The 13,266-nt window shown below is 41.1% G+C and overlaps 2 protein-coding genes across 2 annotated transcripts; both read left to right on the forward strand.

The window, feature by feature from the left end:
- The first annotated feature begins 1,558 nt into the window (after positions 1–1,558).
- LOC149393413 (uncharacterized) lies at positions 1,559–2,422 on the forward strand. The gene has a single exon (XM_089618018.1). It carries the CDS (start codon positions 1,559–1,561, stop codon positions 2,420–2,422), a length of 864 nt encoding a protein of 287 aa, XP_089474144.1.
- An 8,176-nt stretch (positions 2,423–10,598) lies between these two features.
- LOC149393414 (CASP-like protein 5B3) lies at positions 10,599–12,691 on the forward strand. The gene is made up of 3 exons (XM_089617274.1): positions 10,599–11,057; positions 11,914–12,046; positions 12,188–12,691. Exons 1-3 carry the CDS (start codon positions 10,927–10,929, stop codon positions 12,380–12,382), a joined length of 459 nt encoding a protein of 152 aa, XP_089473400.1. The 5' UTR covers positions 10,599–10,926; the 3' UTR covers positions 12,383–12,691.
- Positions 12,692–13,266: the final 575 nt, after the last annotated feature.

Consider the following 13,266-nt stretch of genomic DNA (forward strand, 5'->3'; position numbering starts at 1 on the left):
CTCTCTAAAAGGTGTCCAAGAGCTTGAGAAATCAATACTCATGCTCTTCACTTAGTAAGAGGAAAATCTCATCGACCCGCTACCCGATTTCAGGATCCTTTGAAGCTCTTGGACGCGTTAGGCTTTGTCTTAACCTTCCTCAAGCCCTTTGGAACCTTGAAGAGTGACTTCTATTCTCAAATCACGATTCAAAGATTTTTCTGAAGCTCTCGGATGTTTTGGGCCTTGTCCTAAACTTCCTTAAGCCCTTTGAAATCTCGAATAGTGATTCTGGGCCCATACAAGACTAGGCACGTGACTATTCCAAGCACACCATGTGTCGACAAATGTTGAATCCAAAAAACGGCTTAACATTTTGGCGCTAGAAGGAGGGGATCTCGAGAACAACCACGAGCTCTCCACCGGCAAACTCACTTCCTCCACGGAAGACCACAAAACTCATGTACAACAAATGGCTAGCCACATAGCTATCTCCGAGGGCGGCACCCCTCCGGTGGGAAGCATCGCATTCAACACTCGGGCCCGAGCCCGCCAAGCCCAAGAAAACGATGCCCCCCGAGAGGAATCTCTCCCCGCACTCGTTCAAGGCGACCGAGACGCAAGAATGGAGCGAATCGAGACGAGTATCTTCCGTCTCGCCGGCGTTGTCGCGAGACTCGGAGGCCAAGACACCCTCATCAACGACGTCTTCGACGAGCAAGATGTACATGAGTATATCCCGTTGGGACCGGAAATTGAAGACTCGGAGCAAATCCCCGACGACAACCCCGAAGGCGAAGCATCCGAACCCCTTCAAGGAGAAAGCGATGACGTCCCCGATCCGAGCATTCAAGACATCGGCCATAACCACCTCGAAGGAGCACGAGGAGTTCATGACCATCACCGACGCCGTCAGGCTAGCCGAGAGATGGTCGAGCCAAGGCCACGAAACCACCCGGCCGCCTCACAAAGCTCTCGCTCCTTCGTCGAGGCTAGAATGGATCGGTCGCGTCCGTCCACCTTCGATCGCCGAGGCCACGAAGAAGACATGGCGGATAGCGGTGATACTAGAAGGTTCGCGCCACCAAGACGCGTCCATAACCCGAGACCCGGGACCCGCCATGGCGAAGACCAAAGGCAACAGCTAAACGCTCGATGGGAGATTCCACGTAATCCTCACCCCCTCGAACCGGCGAACCCCCGAGCGGCAACGGGACCGATCCCGACCGATCCAACTCCACCACACATTGCGCCTCTCGACCAGGCGTCTAACGAGAGAGGACGCACGACGAGACTTGCCCCTGCGGCAACCCCCACTGACAATACGGACGTGATGACCCTATTCCAAAAGTTGAGGGACGAAGTGCAAGGCATTAGAGCAACCCAAACATTGACGCCAGACGTCCGCAACATGATGGAAGACGTTGCATCTCCATTCACCACGAATATCCTCGCAGAGGATTTTAAGCACGACTTCCTTCTACCACGCATCCCTGCTTACGATGGAAAGACCGACCCACTTTGTTACATACAGCAGTACCATATGTGGATGAAAGGGGGGTGACACTCAACGGCGATCATGTGTCAGGCTTTTTGCCTCACTTTGAGCGGCCCTGCCTACCAATGGTTCCTCAAGCTAAGGCCCGGGACCATTCGATCTTTTGAGGAGCTGCAACAAAACTTTCTTGCCCGCTTTAGCAGCTCTAGAGAGAGAAAGCTGGGGAAGAGCCACCTCCGGAAAGTCAGGCAGAGGAGAAGTGAATCTCTGCGCGAATACTTGTCACGTTTCGCTGAGGAGTCGAACAGAGTTGACAAGTTCGAAGATGGCGACGCCATCTCGGCGATTCTCGACGGACTCCTACTTGGCGAGTTCCTCAATTCCTTGATCAAGAAAGAGCCAAAGACAATGACCAAGCTCACCGCCCGAGCCGGGAAATACATCACTCTAGAAGAGTTTGTCCAAATCCGAAGGACAAGCGATCAAGGAAATCGCCGAAGGGAGGACGAAGAGTCCGACGACTGGAAAAGGAAAAAGGTGCGTGCCGACAATTCCGGAAGACCTCATACTAATTCAAAGAGTCTATTGGTGGAAAAATTTCGAGACCTTTCGAATTTCACTCCACTGAACGCCCCGCTTGAGAGGATCCTCGCGTTAGCTCGCGACAAGTTTACCGATCCCGCGCCTCTAAAAAGCGATCCCGCTAAACGAGACCGGTCCAAGTACTGCGAGTTTCACCAGTGTTACGGACATGTGACCTCTGGATGCATCGATTTGAAGAGACAAATCGAGTCCTTAATCCGAGGAGGAGAACTGAAAGAGTTCGTTCTTAAAATGGTCAACACCTCCGAAGCCTCGATAAGCCGACACGGCAAAGCAATCGACAAGGGGAACGATGAGAACGGGGCTCAAAGGGCAAGAACTCCTCTCAACGTTGTCACCTAAAAGCCCAAAGCCGCCCAGGCAATAGCAAGATCCGCATCGACAATCGGATTCTACATGCTCTTCCTTGTGTAACTATCTTTTTGTGTCCCACCGCATGTAATCCCCGCAAAGGGAAACCTTTTGTAATCCACCTAGTAAAAGACTTTTATCAATGAAAAACGATCCCTTTTGTTTTCTCTACATGAACTTAGCCTCTGTGACTCCAAAAATCCCGACCCCCGTGGTTTAGGGTCGCTCGATCCCCGTGATCGAGTCGCTTAAGGCCCCCGTGGCTCCGAAAATCCCAACCCCCGTGGTTCAGGGTCGCTCGATCCCCGTGATCGAGTCGCTTAAGGCCCCCGTGGCTCCAAAAATCCCGACCCCCGTGGTTCAAGGTCGCACGATCCCCGTGATCGAGTCGCTTAAGGCCCCGTGGCTCCGAAAATCCCGACCCTCGTGGTTCAAGGTCACTCGATCCCCGTGATCGAGTCGGCTTAAGGCCCCCGTGGCTCCGAAAATCCCGACTACCGTGGTTCAGGGTCGCTCGATTCCCATGATCGAGTCGCTTAAGGCCCCCGTGGCTCCAAAAATCCCGACTACCGTGGTTTAGGGTCGCTCGATCCCCGTGATCGAGTCGCTTAAGCTCCCGTGGCTCAAAATCAATGGAAAGCTCAAAATCAGACCCCTCCGGTATGGACGAGCACACGGTAAGGACATCAAAAAATTAAATTTCTCGCACGACAAGTCGCAAAAGAAACTGGGGGATTAATGTTATGTCAGAATTTTTCACAACCCAAGAAAATGGGGTCCACCGAAATAAATGCACTCCAGCCTCTTTTCCTCTTCACTTGTGCGCCACTTTCCTTCCCGCGCGCGTGACGATCATTCTCCCGCCTGGAGCTTGTTATACACGTCCAAATGGGCCAAATGATGTGGGCCTCCCTCCCAAATGAAGTTCTCTCTCCGCCTGGGATGGTTTCCTTCCACTTGGAGATGTTTTGGCCATCCGACATCAATTTCCATCCGCCCAACACCAATTGTACTCGCCCAACACCATTTTTTAAGCCAAACTTCGGCTGGGCCCCAACAAATAACTTCAAATCTCTCAACACAACACCAAAACCTCTATATATACCCCCCTCATTTCACCATTTTCTCTCCAAGAAATAAAAAACCTAGGCAAGCTCATGCCATTTATTTCTCCCACTTCTCTCTCTAATTTTTCTCAAACTACATTTGAGATCCAAAATAAACAAAGAAAAAAATCACTTCACTCACACAAAAAAAAGAGAAATAATCACTTTCATTCTCTATAGATTGGAAGAGGTAATATTTACTCTCACACAAATCAAGGCCAACAAAGCCAAATTACATTTCTCTCTCTAAAAGTGTCCAAGAGCTTGAGAAATCAATTCTCATGCTCTTCACTTAGTAAGAGGAAAATCTCATCGACCCGCTACCCGATTTCAGGATCTTCTGAAGCTCTTGGACGCGTTAGGCTTTGTCTTAACCTTCCTCGAGCCCTTTGGAACCTTGAAGAGTGACTTCTATTCTCAAATCACGATTCAAAGATTTCTCTGAAGCTCTCGGATGTTTTGGGCCTCGTCCTAAACTTCCTTGAGCCCTTTGAAATCTCGAATAGTGATTCTGGGCCCATACAAGACTAGGCACGTGACTATTCAAAGCACACCACGTGTCGACAAATGTTGAATCCAAAAAACGGCTTAACAATCACATACCATACTTGAGCGTATAAGGACTACCTTCGAGCGCTCGGTCGAAATTAATCCTGGCCTAACGGTAGCGGGACGGGACGGAATCCCTGCTACCATTAGGCACAATAACGGGAGCGGGACTCCCGTTACTGTTGACGGACGGGACTCCCGTCCCGTTAAGTTGGCAAACAGTAACGGGAGTCCCGGTAGTCCCGTTTTTTTTTTAAATCTTGGCCTTTGGATCAAAGATCCAACGGCCCAAAAAAAGAGTCGTTGAATTTTTTACCGTTTGTTTTTATAGCCGTTGGACATTTCGGCCGAAATTTTAAATTTTTTTTTTTACCCACCCCCCCCCCCCCCCCCCCAATTCATTCATTTTCTTCACACCTTTCATTCACTCTCTCTCAAACTCTCTCAAACTCTCTCAATTTCAATCTCAAATACTCTCAATCTCTCTCGATTTTAATCTCAAATTCTCTCTAACGCTTTCAATGTTTCATGGCATCCTCATCCCATAACCGAGGAGGTCGAAGGGGAAGAGTTTCCCGAGGTCAACAAATGCACCGTTTTGAAGAAAATTGGTTGCACTTATCTCAAAACGCCCCCGACCCAAACACCTAATACTCCTTCGATCCAAATTATGTTGCTCCTACTTTCAACCATTCGGAATTCACCGAAATTCCAAACACCCAAGTGCCATACTACCCTCAAATGGATCCCAAGCAAGCCTATCAAGCTCAAATTCCGCCATCCGAAGTGGCTTTTCAAGAATTTCAAGTATTCGAGCAACATTATCGTGAATCCCAAAATCCAAATGAAGAAGAAGATGACGATGAAACCCAAAATCCAAATGAAGAAGAGGATGAGGAGGAGGAGGAGGAGGAAGAAGAAGAAGAAGACCTACCACCACCACCACCACCACCTCAACCTCGAAGTCAAGTTCCACGATCTCGACAACGTGAACAACAAGAGGAGACCCGACAACGACGAGCACGACAAGAACAACAACAACAACAACAACATGAAGGTGCTCAACAACAACAACAACCACCTCAACAACAACAACCACCACGACGTCGTGCTAGGTCCGTTGTGTGGACCTTCTTTGAAGAGGTGATTGCGAACGGCGAAAAAGCCAGAAAATGTCACAGTTGTGGCAAAATCTTCAGCGCTCACAACACAAGAGTCGGGACATCGCTATTGTGGAGTCATCACAGGCACTGCCAGGGGACTCAATCTGGAGCCTCGTCAAGCCAGGTAAGCCACATCGATCTTGTAAGCTTTAGGCGTGAGTTAGTAGAATATTTTGTTTCCACCGATCAATCTTTTACTCATATCGAATCTCAAGGCTTCGTTAGATTCATTAGTTCTATAATTCCAAATGTTCAAATAATGTCTAGGAAAGCCTTGAGATCCGATATCCTAAAATTGTTTTTAGGAGAAAAGGAACAAATGAAAGACACCATATCATCTGGTAGATATAGCGTTGCCTTAACCTCGGATATATGGACCGGTCAATCTAAGATGGATTTCATGAGCGTTGTAGTGCACAATATAGACGACGATTGGAACCTAAACAAACGTATCATTGCCTTTAGGAGGATAGAAGGTTCTCACACTGGTGAAAACATCTTAGACATCATAGTTAGTGTTATAGGTGAGTGGGGTTTGACCAATAGGGTTATATCTGTAACCTTAGATAATGCCACAAGCAACAACGCCATGATTAGGGAGTTAAAGGAGAAACTTAACGTTGACGATACCCTTTTGCATCAACGTTGTGCTACCCATATCATAAACCTCATAGTTCAAGCCGGAGCCGCTAGTTATGACCCTTCGATCAACAAGATTAGGAATTACATTAGTTGGATAAATAGTTCAACCTCTAGAGTAGATGAGCTTAAGAGACGCCTTAGACTAAACGGTCTCCAAGAACGCACCTTTCACCTAGATAACAAAATTAGGTGGAATTCTACCTTTCTCATGTTGACCAACTTCTTATCCGAGCATTACGTCAATGTTATTGTTTCTTACATTAACAGCGAACATGGCGAAAACGCTATATCCGACTATGATATTAGGATGGCTGAATCATTTGTTTCTTTTCTCGACATTTTTTACAAAGAAACTTGTTATCCCTCTGCTGTTTATACTCCTACTTCTTTTCTCGGTCTTCATACTATGACCGCAATTGCCGTGCATCTTGATAAATATAAAAACGAAACAATTTTTCAAGATTCTATTCAAGCAATGACAGCCAAGTTTTTAAAATATTGGGGGGTTGGAAAGGTTCCATTATTATACGGTTTTGGAGCCATTCTAGACGTCCGATGTAAAATTGGTGGTTTAAAAAAATTTCTGAAGTACATTAGAAACCATTTCGTGGACCAAGATTACGTTGCACTTGATCTCGGGAGGATCGTGCAAGCTTTTTTTGATCTTTTCAAGGTATACGAGGCGAAACTCCTACCGCAATACCGAGCACAACCATCTCAATCACAGACGCAGTATCCGAGAAGACATCAATACACGAATGTCTTCGTCAACGCGCCCGCGTACAGCCCATCGCCTCAACAACAAGAAGTTGGGACAAGTCAGACGAGGTCGAGCGCAACCGACGCACGGTCCCATCCGGAGATCCAAGAGTACGATCGGAACGATTAGGTCAGGTCGGATGACGAAGCCATCGACCTCTTGGTTTGGTGGAGACAGAATGCGAGGAGGTTCCTAATCTTGTCATCTATGGCACAAGACATCCTCACCATCCTTGTTTCAACCGTGTCATCTGAGGCGGCTTTTAGTAGCGCGGGCCGCATCATCGACGATAGAAGATGTAGCTTGAAACCGGAGAAGGTCGAAGCATTGACGTGCGGTAAGGATTGGATTCAACATAGAAATCGAGCACAAGAAACATTCATGTGCTTCGATATTCTTGACGATTTTGAAGTTGATTTCGCAAATGTAAACATAAATGGTTAGACTAACTTGTATAACTAAAGGATATCCCGGCCCTTGTCCGGGATAAATTTTCAAATAATTAACGAGGAAAGGGGTGCTCTTTTTCCTCGCCGTCGCACTTTTTTAGGGGTCGGTGAGGTTTTTTAGGAGGCCCATTTTTAATTTCACATTTTTTTTATTATTTTTTCTACCCATTTACTTCAAAATCTTTTCAATTAAGTCCTTGTATATAATTATTTAACTTCATTTAAATCTTCATTTCTACCCACTTAATTTAAATTCTTTTCAATTACATCATTCTATTTAATTATTTTAAAACTTTATTTTTTATTTTTTTTTATTTTTTTTTTTCACCTAACGGGGTCCCGACTTCCCGTTAGGCAAAATCCCGCTCCCGTCCCACTACATAACGGGACGGGACTCCCGTTTGATCAAATAATGGGAGGGGACGGATGGCGGTAGCGGGAGAAGCGGGAGACGCGGGAGATCCCGCTAGGCCAGGTTTAGTCGAAATGGCTATCATCTTGTGCCTCCCTTTCTCTCTGAAGTGCTCTAAATCAAATATATCAGAGAACTCACTGCAATTGAAAATTATGTTAAAATTCCTCTAAAATTAGTAATAAAGAAAAGTAAAATCAAAGTTTAAGAATGGGAAAAAGATCAAACACAGTGGCTCTTCCGTACTTTTCGCTGAAGAACAAGAACAGCTTGTAACCTAGCCCCATTCGGCTGCCTGCGGAACAGCTCTGATTCCGGCTCGGCTCAGCTAGGCCCATACTCGGCTCGGAGTCCGAATCCCAGCCAGGGTGTTGGGCTTCAAGAATCTGGCGGAGATCAAGCCTTACTGAGTTTCAGGGAAAAAATCTATACTAATGAAGCCCTCTAGAAGAACCTGCTTCATCTTCTTCTTCGTTAGACTTCCATTCTCTTCTTTCGAATTCGACGACGACCATGTCCTCGATAGCTCTCCCATGGCCATCGTCGACGGGATATTGACGGTGCGCCAATATCGTCGAGCTTCCAACAGTACGGTCGAGGTTTTAAACAGGTCACTAGGGTTTTCCTTGTGGAACCAGCGTCTGAGGAAGCAAAGCTCCGGTGGTATCTCGCCGGCGACAGCCGCCGCCGTAGACGAGATCGAAAGTCTACCACTCGCCGGCGACAGCCGCCGCCTTAGACGAGATCGAAAGTTCCGACTAGTTTGAATTAACTCTCTTATTTTCTATTTTTTTTTTATTTTTTTGTTTGATTTTTGAGATAAAGTCGAAGGAAAGTTGAAAGAGAAGAAATGACGGAAAGAAAGAAAATCAAAAGAAAAAGGAAATGAAAAAGAAAGAAAGTTATTTCTGTAATAAATATTTTTATCACCTCACTTTAGTAATAGATAAAATCAAGGAATCAAATGCCGTTTTTGTTGCCGTTTCGAGTTTCCTGATTTACGGAAAATCGTCATGCCGATGGAAAATCGAACGGAAAAATTGTGAAAAAGGGCAAGTGAAATGCCGTTTTCGATGGAAAACCGACGTGCCGACGGAAAACCGAACGGAAATAATATGGCGAAACAAAAGAATACATATATATATATATATATATATATATATATATATATTTGTAAGTATTGTCCAAAATTAAAAAACTCCAAATCATAATAATATAGTATCTGCAAAATTATAACGAATTTATATCTGTTTTTTTTTATCTATTTATTTTATTTGTTTTTGGGTATGTGGGATTTCATTGTAGTAGATAGGAAAATGTAATGCATTGTCATCTCACACACGGAGATCAAGATTTTATATAATAAATTATATATATATATATATATATATATATGTACTATATATATGTAACGTGTCTCTGCTGCTCATTAAGAAGACCAGACCAAGTACAATAAATATAGGCTTTATAAATAAAACTTCTTTTTTTTTTCAAAATCACTGACACTTTCTCTCTCCATCTCACATTGTCTTCTTCACATGAAAGCTCAAGCAAGCTGTAACAATGGTGTTTTTGAAACACTCCGGCCGAAAGTCATTTTTTTTCCTTTTCTCCCGATATTCGGCGACTCTCATGGATTTTGGGCAGCTTTTATACTACAACACAACAGCGAAATTTGTCGGTCGTTTTTTATGAAAACGGCATGTCGTTTCCCCGAATTTCCGACGACATAAAACGAGGAAACGACATTTACGCCTCTCGCCCGCCGCTGAGTTACCGGAAACGAATTTCCCGGCGAAATTCCTGGAAATTCGGCGGCATTTAAATCCTTGGATAAAATATATCAATATTTGACAAATGATAATATTTGTATCAATATCCCTAAATTGTATATTTTAAATCATGCAAATTATTCAAAATTGTGTAAATCTGCTATGCTATAAATGATGCATAAGCCAAACGAGTATTATATTGTAGCTTTTTTCTTTTTTTGAAATAATTGCTTATAAATTTCTTCTTTTTTATTATACATTTTATCATTATTTTTTTTATGGAATATTGATGGATTTAATCGGTGTCCTTTTATGTCCATTTAAGAAATAACTAAAAATAAGTTTTTTTTAATGAGTGATTAAAGAGGCCATATCACGTTGAAAATTGTCATATAGCAAATGTTTCTTAAATTTTTAATAAATAGCGACAAACAGTTATACACACCGCTGAAAATACATAGATACCCACAGAAACTTCCAACTTTAAATATGAATAATTATTAGGTATTTACGTATCTTCAGCGGTGTAAATTAATACTGGTGACTATTTACCAAAAATTTACGAAACGTTGATTAACTGACACTTCCTCTATTTTTAGTGGTTTAATTAGCTAATTATTTTTCACATATATATATACACTAAAATGGACTTAAATTGGCAGTGGTCCAATTAAAATAAATGCACATATATCATAGAAAAAGCCATTATTAAATTAAATTAATTTTTTAGTTGTTTTATACAGAAGATAAAATATGACAAATTACGATAAAATAAATTCATTATGAAAAGCATCCAAAAACAAGAAAAAACAGGGAGATGTTATTATTCAAGTATTTTTGTAAGAGAAAATGCATAAAATTCAATAAATATATATTAAATAATATATACTTAGAAATTATATGTACTTTACATAAATATTTTTATGTGTCATCAATCCGCTAGTAGATCATTGCAGATTATCACAGATCACCAAAGCTCGTAACAAGTCATCATGATATGCGATTAGCTACGAGCTGCGATGAGTTATTACGGACTACGATGATGTGTAGGGAGCTGCAATCTTGCTGTTGGTTATACGGCCGGGAGGGACTTACTACAGACCAATGAGATATAAATGTATTTATGCTAAAATGCATATAACTTTGATATTTTTTTTTATCATATAATACATATTTCTTCAAATTTTGTGTAGTTTCATTAAAAAAAAAATGTGACGTACGATTAAAGTATATTTTTTGTAATGGAATATCAGGTATGTAATTTATTAATTTTTTATATTTTATCAAAATCAGGAATGTATTTAAACTCCATTTTTAACCTGTTTTTCATTATTCATAATTCCTTATTTCTTTAGTAGTCTCTGCCTCTCTCTTCAGTCGGATCTGTATTTTTCTTTCCCTCATTTCCATAAATCTTTTGCTATCCACTCCTCATTTAACAATCACATTTGCCTTCTTTCTTTTTCTTTTCTTTTATTTTTTTAAGTTGATTATCTTTGGGAGTAGAAATCTGGGCTCTGAATATATATGTTTCTTAAGATTCGGTATTGTGATGTAAATTTACTAGTTGCTCTGTTGAAGATCTGTATACAAGAAGAGCCATAAACTCTTCTACTCAGAGTCAAAGGTGAAATAAATAAAAATGAAGGATTTTCCAGGAACACCAGGGACTTTGACCGGACTTCTTCTGAGGATTTCGCAATGCGTTTTTGCGGCTGGGTCAATTGCTTCCATGTCCACAACTACAAGCTTTATTAATTTCACCGCATTTTGGTATGGCGCACTTTCTTAGCTTTACCTTTTTGTTTATTTGTGTTTGGTCTGAATCTATGTGTTTAAAGACCAGAGACTTGTTTATTGAAATTAAGTTCGATCTTTTCGTTCAGGTTATAGATTTGGAAAATTGGGCTTTTCTCCGATTTGATTGAATGTGATGAATAATTCACAGTTTTACTCATGTTTTTGATGCTATGATACGGCATTTGTTGTCTGCCTTCATTTTGAAAAAAAAAAAAAAACAGTAAAAAATTCTTAATACTTCCTTGTTTTGTTGTTATTGTGCTATGGTCAAAGCAGCATATTTTTTTCCCTATTAGGAAAGAATTTATCACTACATTACCCACTTCGTCAAGTGGTCAAATTTGTGAAAGTTATTAGGCTTATTCTTCAGTTCATCGACTTAAACTTTGGTTTTTTTAGTGTTATTATTTTTGAATAATTTTGAATGTCTCACCAAAAGCCGCAATGATAGAAAGAAATGCACTTGTTGATTTATTGCTCTAAAACATTGATTTTCATCCATGCTAGGAGTATCATATGATTGGATAAGCTCATTCAACCAAACTTTACAAAGGCCGTATGTAACAAGAGCGTAATATTTTCTTGAATGATCACAGAAAGAATATGTCTTATCATACGATGCAGCTCTCATATGTTTTGTTTATTGAAATACCGCCTCTAGAACTTCCCAGAACAAGCCGCTTGACGAAAGTTGGTCAAAATGCTAACCCATTTTTTTAAGTTTAAGGGTCTGTAAATTCACGAATAGGCAAACCTCATTTTTGTTTGATACGAAGAAACTCGCTTTAGCTGCAGATTTCATGTAATGTTATTAAATTTATTTTGGCAGCTACCTTATTGCTTCAATGTGTCTCCAACTGATATGGAGCTTCACGCTCGCATACGTAGACGTGTACGCCTTGCTGAGAAAGAAACTCGTCCTTAACCCTGTTTTGGTCAGCCTCTTTGTAGTTGGAGATTGGGTTAGTTGAGCCTCTCTAACCATGAATAATGAAATATGTATATGTATATATATATATATATATATATACACACACATATATATGACCGTTTCTTATGACGTAGTCTCTTGTCTCTCACCTTAAAAATTCATATTCGAACAGGTTTCATCGATGCTGTCCCTTGCAGCGGCCTCAGCCTCGGCGGGCATAACCGTGCTGTACTTCAATGATTTGGGTCACTGTAGTTTCGGAGAAGAGTGTCAAAAGTACCAAATGTCGGTTTGCTTAGCTTACTTGAGTTGGGTCACAGTCGCGATCTCTTCGCTAATCATGCTCTGGGTTTTGGCTGCTGGATAAAACATTGGTTGTTGAGTTAAGGTTCTTGTATAGGTGAACAAACATGAATATGTTTCATTTGTGTTACTCTTTTTTTTTAGCATTTTTTGTCTTGGAAAATAGACTTGAGGGGGCAAATTGTAACAAACAGACGTAGGACATTAAGAGGATAAATTACTCGTTAATATGTGAAACGAGTAAATGGTAAAGAGGGAGAGCCAAATTGTTTTTGATAAAACGCAATGGAATCAAAGGATGTTTGTAATCACTGAGTTACTTTCTAGTGCTTGTCAAAGTTCATACGTGCTTGTTTATTGTCATTAATCATTATATCATTATTCATTTATTTTTAGCGTGATTGTCTTTGCTTCATTATAGTGAGGAATAAGTACTTTGGTTTTTTAGTAGGACATGGCGTGGTTAACATTTTAATGAGATGTGACAATCAGTGCAATGCTACTTGGAAATCTCATTTTGCTACAAATATTTATGTGCATATAGATCTTTTACATTGTGCTTTAGAATTTAAATGAAGGACATTGACGCCTGTTGTAATCTCGACTCGTATTATTCTAAAGTTTAAAAGCCCAAACTACCCGGGGAAAAAAAAACGATAAATGACAACACTAACAAATAACAATAAAAACATGAATAATAACACACCAATCAAACTTAAAGCATTTTATATTTCTGTTTTGAGTTATAATTTCAATACGCTGTGGATAAAAATTATTCTTATCTGAATCAGACAAATCCGTGGTCGTGGTAATTGATATCTTGCGATATACTTCAATTTTGTATAAAAATTCACTTTTAGATAAACTTTATGCTGACTTTATAAGAAATAAATTGTTAAATTTTTTTTTTACTAATATCGTACAGTTTTACGATATAAAATTGAGTAT

Source organism: Urtica dioica, chromosome 6 (assembly GCF_054948205.1).
Source record: "Urtica dioica subsp. dioica isolate 48M chromosome 6, U.dioica_male_clone48M_v1_H2, whole genome shotgun sequence".
Classification (NCBI taxonomy): domain Eukaryota; kingdom Viridiplantae; phylum Streptophyta; class Magnoliopsida; order Rosales; family Urticaceae; genus Urtica; species Urtica dioica.

Excerpts from the sequence above, each read along its gene's own strand:
- LOC149393413 (XM_089618018.1), top strand. The coding sequence starts at position 1,559 with ATGTGTCAGGCTTTTTGCCTCACTTTGAGCGGCCCTGCCTACCAATGG.
- LOC149393414 (XM_089617274.1), top strand. The coding sequence starts at position 10,927 with ATGAAGGATTTTCCAGGAACACCAGGGACTTTGACCGGACTTCTTCTG. Across the intron at positions 11,058-11,913 it reads ATTAATTTCACCGCATTTTG|CTACCTTATTGCTTCAATGT; the intron begins GTATGGCGCACT and ends TTATTTTGGCAG. Across the intron at positions 12,047-12,187 it reads TCTTTGTAGTTGGAGATTGG|GTTTCATCGATGCTGTCCCT; the intron begins GTTAGTTGAGCC and ends ATATTCGAACAG.